Here is a 14806-nt window from a genome sequence, read left to right as displayed (position 1 = left end):
TGTTTATCTCTGGTTTCTGCAGCTGTTGAGCAGATGAATGGTATATCTCTTGGATTCGTTGTAGCTCTATCATAGATAATGTTTGTTTTTCAATTCCCTCTGGAGAAATTAAATCTAGCATTACAAGTTAAAGAAGGTTATTAATTTCTCAGTGCTGTCTCTGGTTTTAACTGAATTATCCTCACTGTAGAATCAACATACAGCAAAGTGAGCTTACCCGGTGACAACTAAATGTCTTGGTCACACATATGATGTGATACCTACTACAGAATATGAATTACTGACCATTTAGTTGTCTATTTTTCCATAACATCATCATCATTGTTTTCCTATGCTGATAAGGTACAAAAAGAGAAAAAAAAGAAAACAATACAGTCAATCTTTGTTATGTATGACATGTCTTTTAGGGCTGAATGCTCTTTCTATCATTAACCAATTAACAGCATGGACTGTGTATTTTATCAATGGTATCAGAGAGGGTGTCTGCTGTTACAGTAAAGAATTTCAAGTTATTGCTCTTCCTTATGAGTTGCCTTTGATGCAGATTATAGCAAAATCAGTCTAAATTATTGAGAGTTTAATCCTTTTGTAAACCGACCATGTCCAGCTCAAATATTGTACCTGCTTTATGTTCAAACCAGCCAGATTTGGCCTCACAACCTACCCTACAATGTCGTTCTAAAAATATATGATGACATCATTGAAATCTCGAAGCTATAAGATAATGCATGGTTAATTCAAAACAATGTGGATAAACAAGCATTATATTTGACAGTAATCTGAATGTTAAAGGGTTAAAAGATATACACCCAAAGAATATAATATAAATCTATAATATTTGTATCGTTGTTGTTCGAAGGACTGTTAAAATATTTTTTTCTTTCATACAGTTGACCAAATATACCATTTGGCATCTCCAGCGTCACCTCCAAATTACATGTACAATCCTATTAAAACTATAAAGACCAACACAATTGGCACCATCAATGTTCTTGGTATGTTAGTTTTCTTTAAATTTTTGTTGTTTATTTTCCATTAAACATTTTGGTTCATCATCATCATCATCATAAGTTGCATCTCTTAGATCCATTCACATATGGCTTGGATTTCTCCACAATTCTCCACTTAATTGTATGCATTATGGAGCTGGTCTTCAAATTCCGTTTGTAGCTAGCCAACTTTTGTCAATGTGCTGGAAAGAAGATAGCTTTCCCCAGAACTGCTATGTAACTTTGTGTCTCACTGAAATGTAATCCTTGCTAATTTGCTTAAAAATGGAATATAAAGCAAATTGCTATTTTTTATTTCCAGAAGCTTTCAAAATGTATTTTATTCCACTTCAGTATCATAAAATTTTACAAGTATTTCTCATGAATATTTTTTTTATATTTTCAAAGGTTTGGCCAAACGTGTGCGAGCTAGGATTTTATTGGCATCCACTTCTGAGGTCTATGGAGGTATGTGCAGAGTTTTAAATACCTTGATTCATTAAAATTATATTATTGGGTTGTTTTTTTTATAGATCAGGGCTGATGTTGCTCGAGAGATTTGAAGATTCTGGATAAAGACTAATGAATATGGGGCAGTCTTAAAGACTTGTCTAACCTTTTGTCATCCTATAACATTATACATTGAAACGACACTAAAGTGATTCTCTCTCTCTTTTACTCTCTTTTACTTGTTTCAGTCATTTGACTGCAGCCATGCTGGAGCACCGCCTTTAGTCGAGCAAATCGACCCCGGGACTTATTCTTTGTAAGCCCAGTACTTATTCTATCGGTCTCTTTTGCCGAACCGCTAAGTGACGGGGACGTAAATATACCAGCCAGCATCGGTTGTCAAGCAATGTTAGGGGGACAAACACAGACACACAAACACATACACACACATACATATATATATATATACGACAGGCTTCTTTCAGTTTCCGTCTACCAAATCCACTCACAAGGCATTGGTCGGCCCGGGGCTATAGCAGAAGACACTTGCCCAAGATGCCACGCAGTGGGACTGAACCCGGAACCATGTGGTTGGTTAGCAAGCTACTTACCACACAGCCACTCCTGCGCCTGATGTCTTTTCCTTCAGAAATATTCTTAACTGAGTTGTCTTGGTTAAAGAGTGACAACAGGAGGTTTTCAATGCTGTTTAATAAGTCTGACTCTAAATGGCAGTGTCCCAGCATGGCCACAACTCATGAGCCTAAACCAGTTCTATTCAATTCAATTCAATTCTACTCTACAGTCTTAAGAGGCTGGAGGACATCCAAGTGTCTGGGAATATTATGTTACTGAGAGTATAAGACTTCTCCTTTGAATAAGATGCGAATCCATTGCAGAGTTAACTTCTAAATATCACTGGTTCATTTTCAGCTGCATAGACTGGAGCAATGTTAAATTGCTCAAGAACACAGTGCATGTCTGGTCAAAAAGAAAATCAAACCTATGACCTAATAACTGTGAGACCTATACTCTAACGATTAAGCCATATATTTTCACACAAATTCTACGAAACTGAAGGAAATCATCATCATCCTCATTTAATGTCCCTTTTCCATGCTGGCATGGGTTGGATGGTTTAGCAGGAACGAGTTAACCAGAGGACTATGCTGGGTTCCATTGTCTACTTTGGAATGGTTTCTATGGCTGGTTGTCCTTCCTAACATAAACCACATTACAAAGTGTACTGGGTGCTTTATATGTGTTGAGGCAGACACCCTCAAGTGAGAAATGGGCTGTTCCAAGTTGACCACTGAAGTAGGCTGGTAGCTAAATTTTCTGAGTATAACAACTGATAAAATTAGTTCTTCTACTTGAGGTAAATGGTCAAAACTGGATCCTTGTGCTCACTGGATTGGTCTAATGGTATTAATTTATGTTACAGATCCTGAAGTTCATCCTCAAGTTGAAGAATATTGGGGTCATGTGAACCCCATTGGTCCAAGGGCCTGTTATGATGAAGGCAAGAGAGTTGCTGAAACCATGTGCTATGCATATGCCAAGCAGGTATAGTAATATCAAATTTATCTAAATTGGCACAAGCTATATATTTGTAAAAGTGTGTAGGTATAAGTAATTGAATTTAACTTCTTGTCTATGCTTCATCTACTAAAGTTTTCATTCACAATGTCAGCAAATTTGGTTAATTAAATATTGTGTACATATGTAATAGGATGTCTTGTGTATTATATTCTATACTGGTTGTTATACAGGTACATCCGACTTACTCTCCTTTCTATCTGTCTATGTCATTCTCTGGATGGATAAATTTGCACAAAAGCGAAAAAGTAAAACAGATACTTCTTTCCTTGCACCCCTGCACAGAGTTAAGTTCCTTGTTTATGGTTTATTGTCGGTAAAATTCAGATAGCATTGATTTTCCTGTTCATCAAGCATGTCTGTTCTATGTCAGTGAAATAGTGTGTCACCTCATCGGCATTGAAAAATGTAATGGTGAGCAACATGCAAAAAAAGCATTGAGGATATTCATAGCCCACAGCTTGCATTGTTCCAACTAGTATTATATTTCTCCCCTCCTCTGTCACACACTATCACACCTAACCTGATTTTGCTCCTCATGTGTCTATATATATATATAAAATATATATAAAATTAGAAAAAACCCACCTTTTATCAATTCAAAATGAACAATAAAATTAGACCATCCAGAAAATTACATGCAATAGAAATATTAAAATTAGAATAACAATAAAATATTAAGTGATTAAGTGAATTGCAAAAAAAAAAAAATAAATAAAAACGTACATAATTGGTAGAATAACAATATATATATACATCAGCAACATTTAACATCCATGGTCTATGTTGGTATGGGTTGGATAGTTTGAAAGTATCTGATGAGTCCAAGGGCTGCATCATGCTGCAGTGTCTGTTGTGACATGGTTTCTAATGCTGGGTGCCGTCTCCAATGCCAACACATTTTACAATTGGGTTGTCTGTAAGAACCAGTGGATGAGAAGGTAAGTATAGAGCATGATGGGAGGAAATTTGGTTCAGGTGTAGGGGTGAGTCACTGTAACATGGGTGAAGAACACAATATACAATATGCATAGTGCTTCAAGAATTCAGTTTCACTGAAGAGGGCAGGGATTTTTGCAAACTTCATAATCGTCAGGTAACGCAATATATATATCTCCTCCACAGCAGACATGTTAAGCCACTTCCCTGGTGAAGTGGATTGGCCTGCAAGAGTGTTTTGCTGGTGCTGCTCATGTGTAAAGCACTTGTACCAGTGTCACATAAAGGCTCTTGTGCCAGTGGAATGTTAAAATCACTCAGTACACACTGTAAGGTGGTTGGCACTAGGAAGGGCATTCAGCCGTAGAAGTAAAGCCAAATCAGACTGGAACCTGGTGCAGCGCTCTGGCTTACCAGCTCTGGTCAAACCGTCCAACCCATGCCAGCATAGAAAATGGATGTTAGAGGATGATGATGATAATGATGATAATGATGGTGATAAAACAACAACTGACTTCTTTTAGTTTCTGTCTATCAAAGCCACTCATAAAGCTTTGGTCAGCTCAGGGCATTAGAAGACACTTGCCAAAGTTCCACCCCGAAGGAGTGATACACTATTTAGGAACATTTGACTGGTGTCCTCTATGAAAGCCGCAAGCTTTCCAGGCCTTTTGAGTGAAATTGTTAGACGAAACATTTCAAAAGTCCATCATACACGCGCACACACACACACACACACACACACACACACACACACACACACACATGTATACATGTGTGTGTGTGTGTCCCTGACTGGACGTGTCTGTTTCAGTGGTGCCTTTGTCTTGGCATTTGTGCACTGGTTCAGAACAAAGTCATTGTTCATATAAACTGAGTCATTTGTCATTTATTTACAATCATACAATTGCAATCTGCTGCAAAAATATTCCAGGCCATAGTGCTGCCTTTTGTTCTGTGAAAGAGGGGAAAACATTGTCTTGCTTGGAAGCAAATGAGGGTCAGCAACAGTGCATGCGAACATGGAAAAGATGACCATTGACTCTAAGGCCTTTTGATTCCAAACCTAGCTTCCACACTGCTTCCACCACAACTGTGGCTGTCAGTGATTTAGCTTCTGTGACAAAACACAACACAAATGTATATATTGTAAAGCATCCCTCTACTAGAACCCTGCCATCTTTGCTTCTCCACACTGTTGGTTATTCTATGGAAAATATTAATAACTGGAGCTTCTTACATTTTCAGGAAAACCTTGAAGTGCGTGTTTCGAGAATTTTCAATACTTTTGGTCCCCGGATGCACATGAACGATGGCCGTGTTGTGAGCAACTTTATTTTGCAAGCTCTCCAGAACGAACCTATTACGGTATGTCTTATAACATAATATGTTTTAACATGTTCCTGTCTGTGTGTGTGAATATGTATTTGCTTATTTGGTTGTTATATGTTTGGACAAAATATGAAAAAAAGGAGCACTCTGTTGGTTACGACGACGAGGGTCCCAGCTGATACGATCAACGGAACAGCCTGCTCGTGAAATGAACGTGCAAGTGGCTGAGCAATCAACAGACACGCGTACCCCTAACGTAGTTCTCAGGGAGACTCAGTGTGACACAGAGCGTGACAAGGCCGGCCCTTTGAAATACAGGTACAACTCATTTTTGCTAGCTGAGTGGACTGGAGCAATGTGAAATAAAGTGTCTTGCTCAAGGACACAATGCGTCGCCAGGAATCGAACTCACGACCTTACGATCGTGAGCCGAATGCTCTAACCACTAAGCCGCACGTCTTCACATGTTTGGACAAAACATAATGCACAAAATAATACACACATACATGCATACATATACATGCAGCATGCATATACACACAGAGGCACACGTGTACACACAAGCAGACAAATGCTAATGTATATGAGACTCACTGTGTGTGTGTGTGTGTGTGTGAGAGAGAGAGTATGTGTGTATGTATCCATGCATGTCAGTCAGTCATCAACATCATGACCACTGTTTTTGGTGATGATGATGATAGACATGCATGCATATTTTCCCCCAGCTGACTTTGGTTCTCCTGTTATTATATATGATAGTAGACCTGTTGTGTTTTTCCTATACACTCACTCTCTCTCTCTCTCTCCTTCCCTCCCTCCCTCTCTCTCTCTCTCTCACATACACACTATTCCTTTAGCAGATTACATTTCTTCTCCAAATTATATTACAACTTTGGAGTAATTGTACAAGTTTTCCTGTGTTCATTTTGGCTCAGGTGTTTTATTCTCCTCCTTTCCTGTTTTTATATTATAAGGTATACGGTGATGGTACACAGACTAGATCGTTCCAGTATGTTAGTGATTTGGTAGATGGGCTTATTGCTTTAATGAACAGCAATTACTCTCAGCCAGTCAACCTTGGCAACCCTGAAGAACATTCTGTTATGGAATTTGCCAAAATTATTAAGAGCCTTGTTGGTATGTTGACTTTGATGTTTTTTCTATTTTATTTTGTTTTCATTGTTTTTTTTTTAACCAACCAGTACAGCTGTCATGGTGAAAATTAGATCATTTTGGATATCATTATCATCATCATCATCATCATCATCATCGTTTAACGTCCGCTTTCCAATATTCTGGCCATGTGGGAGCAATATTAACTTGCTTGGAAACAGGCAAGGGTTGGCAACAGGAAGGACATCTGACTGTAGAAAATCCACTTGAATAAATCCTGTCCAACCCAATCAAGCATGGAAAAGTGGACATAAAAATGATGATGGTGGCAGTGGTGGTGACGATGACAACGAAAAGTGAACATTAAATGATGATGATGATGTTTCTAAGATTACATAATCCAATGTCTCCTTCCTTTTTGTTTTACTTTTTATTGATGGTCATGTGATTTGAGGGACATTTGACTATTATTTCCTACAGGTTGAGTCACCATGTAGAGGTTCCCTGGATGACTTCTTAACCACTGGGTAGTGTACATAAAAGCTCTACTTTGTTTGATTTTCCTGGCAGATACAATACAGCTTCTACGCTCCCTACGTAACAAAAGATTAAAAAAAAATACAAGAAAAATAGAAGAGCAAACAAATGATTCAAAGCTTTTCATCCATGACTACAGCATCCTTCTGACCATTGTGTATCTAGGGCTATATTATCCATTGCAGCCCTCTGTTTTCAAGACAATAGTATGTCATTTGAGACGTATTTGGCTGATATTTCTAGCAGCTTGAATGATTACATCAAGGATCTGTAGTTGATTGATTTCTTGTTATTGTTAGTTATCTCACCACTTTAACCCGCAAGTCACCCTTGATCTAGAAGTGGTGTTTGAAACATAGATTAACTCGAAATTTTGACAGCTTTTCATTTAGATCACTGTAAACAAGTGGTTTCTGTCATTGGATTAGGGGCATTGATATCAAAAAGCATAATCATTTTATATTAGATTCTACTTTAAACATGTTCAATGTCTTCTACATGTCTGTGCAATAGGGTGTTTCGTTTGTTTTGGTCATGTATATATGCAGATATCTATTCACAATGTTGACAATGAGAGAAAAGAGAAAACTAGTGTACAACCTACGTGATAGAAATCTTAATTTTTATCTTATCTGTTTCTCAGGTGGTGACAGCAAGATAGTCAATAGACCGGCCATGCAGGATGATCCACAGAGGCGGCGACCAAATATTTCAAAAGCTTTAAAATATCTGAACTGGAAACCTAGGGTAAGAACTCTTATATTTACTCTCCCAATAGTAATAATAACCCTTTCTATTATAGGCACGAAGTTTGAAATTTCAAGGGATGGAGACACATTTTAATCCTGTTGTCGTGCAAATTTGATATATCCACTCAAAATTTTATTGCCCTTAACTATGAAAACCTGCTTTATAAAGTAATCTATGTTTTGTGGAATGTCATGTTTGAAACTATATTTTATTGAGGTGGCTGAGTTCCTTGCGAGTGTTGGGCCTCATGGAGGTGAGGTAGCTGAGTTCATTTCGAATGGGCCTCATGAAGGCAAGGTGGCTGAGTTCCTTTTGAGCATTGGGCCTAATGGAAGCAATGTGGCCATGCTCCATTTGAATGTTGGGCTTCACAGAGGCAATGTCCAAGATCTTTGGCATTATGTCATGCTTGAGAAGAAGATCCATCAAATCCAGCAAAATCACAGTCGTGGCGGATACTGGTATTATGTAAAAGCACCCACTACACTCTCAGAGTGGTTGGCATTAGGAAGGGCATCCAGCCGTAGAAAACTATGCCAAACCAGACTGGATCCTGGCACAGCCTTCCAGCGTGCCAGCCCAGTCAAACCGTCCAACCCATGGATAACAGATGTTAAATGATGATGATGATGTATATCAAATTTGTTATGAGGTAACATGACTTGCAGAAAATACCAATTTTATGTTTCAGTGGATAATTAACACCATCATCATCATCATCATTTAGCGTCCGCTTTCCATGCTAGCATGGGTTGGACGGTTCAACTGGGGTCTGTGAAGCCAGAAGGCTGCATCAGGCCCAGTCTGATCTGGCAGTGTTTCTACGGCTGGATGCCCTTCCTAACGCCAACCTCTCCGTGAGTGATTACAAGAATAATCACGAAATTTAATTTCACAGTTATTGGATTAATTTGTCCAAAGGATTCCAACAATAATTCAAAAATGTCATATAACCTATTTTAGAATACTGAGTTTGTATCCACCTCTGGCACATTTCCTCCTGCATGTGTGTCTGTATCTATTACTTTAGTTAATGCTCTTTGAAAAGGCATAGATATCACAATTTCCATTTGCTTTTACTGCATGAGGTTACAATAACTAGTCACTCATTGATGGATACTTCTGATAGAAAAGGGGTTGAGAATGAAAGCAGTTGATTCCATAAATTGTAATAGCACAGGGTATAAATGGATATTTATCATATATACTTTATGTACCGTATGATAATAAGGTTGTCTGCTTTTTCTTCTAACGAGGCAGTAGTTGGAAGAATTGAAAGAGCATTGGACAAAATATTTTGTGGTATCTTCTAATTGCTCTTTAATGTCCTGATTTCCAATCCCTTTTAAGCTGACTATGCTTTTCATTCTCCTGAAGATTGTAGAGCAACTACTGAGGGTTAACCCTTTAACATTTAAACCAGTCATAACTAGTTAACCTAGTTTATGTTCAAACTGCCCAGATCCAGCTTTTTACACTTACACTACAATGTCATTCTAAAACTGAACAGTTGCATCAACAAACTCCGTAAGCTACAGGATAATGCTGGATTAATTCAAAACAATGTGAATGAATAACCGTTACATTTAGCAGACTTATCTGAATGCTAAAGGGTTAATATAATCAACTAAACTCTTGAAGGTGGGCACTGCAATAAACCCAAGAATATAGTTTTATAGTTTCTAATTTGAATTAGTAAATATAGATGCAGGCATGGCTGTGTGGTTAGAAGTTTGCTTTCTAACCACATGATTCCATGTTCAGTCCCACTGCGTGGCACCTTGGACAAGTGTCTTCTACTATGGGTCAGGCCGACCAAAGCCTTGTGAGTGGATTTGGTAGATGGAAACTAAAAGAAACCTGTTGTACATATATATAATCTGTGTGTTTGTCTTTGTGTCTGTGTTTGTCCCCCACCATTGCTTGACAACTGCTGTTGGTGTGTTTACATCCCCCTAACTTAGTGGTTTAGCAAAATAGATGGATTGAATAGGTGCCATGCTTTGAAAAGAAAATAAGTCCTGGGGTTGATTAGTTTAACTAAAATTCTTCAAGGCAGTGCTCCAGCATGGCCGTAGTCTAATGATTGGAACAAGTAAAAGACAAAAGATACAATAAGTTGCTTTATGAGTGAAATAATAATTTATTAAAATTTTTTTTCTTTTTTCTAGATAATAAAAGTTATTTTAATTTTCTCATTTCAGATTGCAATGATTGCTGGAATTAACCGTACTATTGAATACTTTCGTAATGAACTCAGTCGCTCTCAGCATAGTCAACGTAATTTTCACCCACCAGATCTGGTGTGATAATTTGAACTGAGTGCAGTCACTGACAAGACTTTATACAGTGATGTCATTGAAATCACTGATCAGACATTTAATGTTGGTGTAACTGCAGTTCTTCATCAGACATTACATGTCTGTATGACAGCAGTACTTCATCAGACATTTTACAATACCATCATCCATATGGCATCAGATATTTTGCTGTAGTCATACTGCAGTGAAACCAGACTTTGTACCATCAGATGTTCCCAGATGGTGTTATTATAGTCATTTTATTTTGGTTCTCTAGTTCATAATAACTTATTCTAAACTAAAAAAACAAACAAAACAAAAAAAAAATCTCACAAAAAAACAAAGCAAACAAAAATTGACATTTCCCCCCACCCATTACATCTTGTAATCTTATTCTTTAAATTATTATTCATTTTTTTAATTTGACCTCAAATGAACTATTTTTTTGTTTACTATCATTTTTTCCTTTTTTTGTTGTCTAATTTGAAGTTGTGTTTGCAGTGTATAGTTTGTTTCTCATTTCATCACACACACACACACACACACACACACACACACACACACACACACACACATATAGATATAGATTTTATTTAGACTTAAATTTTATATACATACATTATATATATATATATATATATATATGTGTGTGTGTGTGTGTGTGTGTGTATACATACATACACACATTGTTTTTATTAATAATTGGTAGAAGTTATTTTCTTGTTTGCATCACCAAACATGTATGTATGTATGTATGTACATATGTACACATACAGAGAAAGAGGTAGGTTGATATAAATTATATATATTGATATATGTAAAGGTAATTAATACAGAAGAAAATGATGCAAAGTTAACGTTACTGGTGGTCTGTTGTAAACTTTATATGAAGTCTCTTTAGATGAATGTTGAAAGATGGGAAGACATGGCTGATGTTTTGCTCTCAGTGGAAACTGGAACTAGACAGAGGCTTTTAAAAAGATGAGACGAGAGACTGAAACATGTTGATGAAGAGAAATCAGAATTGACTGAAAAACAGCACCGGTACACTGCGTTCAGATGCAGTCACTGCATCATCTGAGACTCTTATTCATGTGTGGATCTCTGTAGTCACAACTGACACTGCTCTGCCGACAAGACCAAATCAAGACCTTCCAAGTGCAGATTTATGGCCTCATGGATGCCTTCAATACATGTGTGTGTATTCTTTTTAATATTTTGAGGGAGCAACAGAGTGGCTCAAGGACCAAGAGTTTCATTCATTGGCACTTATCAATTTTTTGATAAGTTCCAATGCTCAAAATGCTCGGCTCTTGTGTCACTTTTTTCATTCTGATAAATATTAATAAAAATATTCTCATATTTTGAGTCCTATTTTTCCTGTATGTATCACCATGCCTACATGTCTGTCTATGTGTATACATGCGTGTGTGTGTGTGTGTGTGTGTGAGAAACTTTTATGTTTTGGTTTTGACTTATCTCACAGATGCTCTGAAATGCATCATCAATGATGTTTCTGGAAGTTTTCAAATCAGAACCCTTTTCTTTATTTCATTAACTTGGCCATATAGGCCTTACAAAGAGAAGCTTGTGGGCTGGACATGGACAAGATGAGATGAAATGAAACAAAATGATGTGGATGAGAGGGATGTTGGCGCCCACCGACCAACAAACCCTCGAAAATTAGAACCCTTTTCTTGCTCAGTTGACTCTGCTGGGGCGGATCAAGTCCTAGTCTGCATTCCATTAGCAACAAACTACCACTGGTCTGCTCTTTTTATCCCAAACCACCTCATAACTTTCTCTGTAGCTTCAATGATGGAATTGCCGCACCAGTAACTCTAAATCCTGTCTGAGCTTAGCAGAGTGAATATTCCACAAATCCCAGCACTCTATTTCAGTTGGATGGCACTTTGCTAGACAGCTTCAAAGTGTTTGGTCTCATGAAGGGCATCTAGCTGTAAAAAGCAGACACTGTAGCTCATTGGATGAAACCGCCCAACTCATGCCAACATGGAGCACAGGTTAAATAGTGGCCATGCAACCTCAATTTTAATCCCAAACCATCAGATTAGGTCACTTCATGTAAAGAGTGTTGTCACTGTGTTCATACTCTACTGAATGAAAACTGAATTACTTGCTCATGCCAAATCCAACCTAATCTGTGAGATACTTGCTGCATAAATAACTGGTGTTGCTGAATATTCTGTCATGGCCTGACGCTAATGTGGTGCCAGCATCCTGCCAACATCTTGTCTGATCATGCAGGTCTAAAAATTGAGAAAATAGCTGGTGTAGCTCCAGCAACATTAATACTACATGACCTATGCTGACCAACAGAGGCCTAAACACCCAGAAGACAACTTGAGTTACTCTCCAAACCCCACACTGATCCTAGCAATTGATGACATGGCTATATCCTATGCATCTATGAAACTTTCAAGACATGTGGACCTGAGTCAAACTGTTATGGTGTATGTATATATGTTATTTTATTTTTATAATTACAGTATAGAATCACTCAAAATACATTGTTCTGTATTCCAGATAAACTTCAACAAAAATCTATATTAAACAGGATCAAATCTACATGATATTCAGATATATCCTGGCCAATTGCAACAACTTCACACATATAAAGGAAATGGCTTTAGTTTCAATTGACACCATTTGCATAGTGGAGAAAAAAACCCCATTTCTTTCCTCCAGTTTACAACTGGTGTGAATCTATTTAAACTCCTTTCATAAATGGAGTTGTTCTGATGCACTTGAGATAAGCCTGATGATTTTAGAGCCAGCAGTAGTATAGATTTGATCCAATTCAGTTTGAATTTTTACTGGAGTTTTTCTGAAGCATAGAGTAATGTTCCCACTGAATTCATGCTGTAATTATTAAAATATTTGAATTGATTTTTAAATGTTGAGTGCTCCCTCTGTTGTTTTATGGCACTTGCTCAATCATCCCACTTTCTCTTTCTCTGACTAATGTTCTTTCGTTCTCTCTCTTCCTAGATTATGTATGTATGCATGTATGCATACCCATACATTATATATATATATATATATATATGTATGCTTACATACACATATATTTATTATATTTTTTATATGTCTGTATATGCCCATATATATATATATATTAGTGTGTGTGTGTGTAGATGTATATATTATATATATATTTATATTTGTCTATATATTATAGACATGTGTATATATATATATGTATATATATATATATATATATATAAGTATGTATATACATATATATATATTATAGAAGTATGTATATACATATATATATATGCATATATATATTATAGAAGTATATATATATGCATGTATATATTATAGAAGTATATATATATACATATATATATATATATACATATATATATACATATGTATATATATGTGTGTGTGTCTTTGTATGTATATATTTTTTTTCTATTGACATTTTAAGTTCTTCTTTACATATATATATTATAGAAGTATGTATATAAGCAAAATAGCTAGTTGTAAAATCTCAAGAAGAGATAAAGGAATAACTGTACTAAACAGTAAAGTCAGTCGCCACCTCAAAGTGGCTGTTGAATGTTACTATTAGTTTAACCCCAGGCAGATTCTCCTCCACCTGGTTATCAGTATGCCACTCTGAACCCTTTAATACAATATATTGCCAGCTCCCCCTGTTGACAATATACTGTTTATAAAGCGTGCAGAGGGTCTGCCTGGGGTTAAACTAATAGTAACATTCAACAGCCACTTTGATGTATTGACTGACTTTAGTGTTTATATATATATATATATATTCTTGTAATTGTCATTTTAGTAAATAAATAAATAAGTTGACATAATGTCTAGAAGTTGATGAACTGCCTATTGATCCCCTCCGTTTTCTTATTGTTTTCCCTCTCTCTATATGTATATATATATATATATTATAGAAGTATGTATGTATGTATATGTGTATGTGTATATATATATATATATAGATAGATAGAAGTATGTATATATATGTATGTGTATATATATATTATAGACATGTATGTGTGTGTGTATATATATATATATATATATATGGATATTATAGAAGTATGTATGTATATGTGTGTGTGTATCTATGTATATATTATAGAAGTATGCATGTATGTATATATATATATATTACAGAATAATATATATGTATGTGTCCATTTTCTTATTTGTATTATATATATATATAGATAATATAGAAGTATGTATAGTATAGAAGTATGCATATGTGTATGCACACATACACACTAAGACATACTCATATATGTGTGGTAGTGTATGCATACATACAAATAGACATACAGAAATATATTCCGTTATTTGTAAAAACAGATAAAAATTGGCATCACAAAGAGTGTCTGGGTGTAAAAATCCTACTTCAATATATTTCCCCGTGTAAGTCTTGCTTGCATAGAAAAAAAGGGCCATTTAAATGAAAAAGCAAATATACTTCCATATATATATACATGTATATATGTGTGTGTGAGTATATATATATATATATATATAAGTATACTCACACACAAATGTGTATATATATATATATGGAGTGGTTGGCGTTAGGAAGGTCATCCAGCTGTAGAAACATTGCCAGGTAAAACCGGAGCCTGGTGCAGCCTTCTGGGTTCCCAGATCCCCGGTCGAACCGTCCAACCCATGCTAGCATGGAGAACGGACGTTAAACGATGATGATGATGATTTATATTTACTCACATAAATCTGTGAATATTTATACACACACCCAAACATATGCATATATATATA

General features: G+C 36.2%; 1 protein-coding gene across 4 annotated transcripts in view; it reads left to right on the top strand.

The window, feature by feature from the left end:
- LOC115214104 (UDP-glucuronic acid decarboxylase 1) overlaps positions 1-10358 on the top strand; it is a 77918-nt gene extending 67560 nt beyond the window's left edge. For all 4 annotated transcript variants that reach the window (XM_029783160.2, XM_029783161.2, XM_029783157.2 and 1 more), the window contains 7 exons: positions 891-995; positions 1398-1457; positions 2884-3005; positions 5226-5345; positions 6284-6446; positions 7603-7706; positions 9914-10358. In XM_029783160.2, the coding sequence (XP_029639020.1) occupies positions 891-995; positions 1398-1457; positions 2884-3005; positions 5226-5345; positions 6284-6446; positions 7603-7706; positions 9914-10018 (779 nt within the window). In that variant the 3' untranslated portion in view covers positions 10019-10358. The remainder of the gene's footprint in view (positions 1-890; positions 996-1397; positions 1458-2883; positions 3006-5225; positions 5346-6283; positions 6447-7602; positions 7707-9913) is intronic.
- The last annotated feature ends 4448 nt before the right edge of the window (positions 10359-14806 follow it).

Source organism: Octopus sinensis, linkage group LG7 (genome assembly GCF_006345805.1).
Source record: "Octopus sinensis linkage group LG7, ASM634580v1, whole genome shotgun sequence".
Lineage (NCBI taxonomy): Eukaryota > Metazoa > Mollusca > Cephalopoda > Octopoda > Octopodidae > Octopus > Octopus sinensis.
The sequence above is the reverse complement of the archived record's forward strand: the minus strand, read 5'-3'. Positions and strand labels throughout refer to the sequence as shown.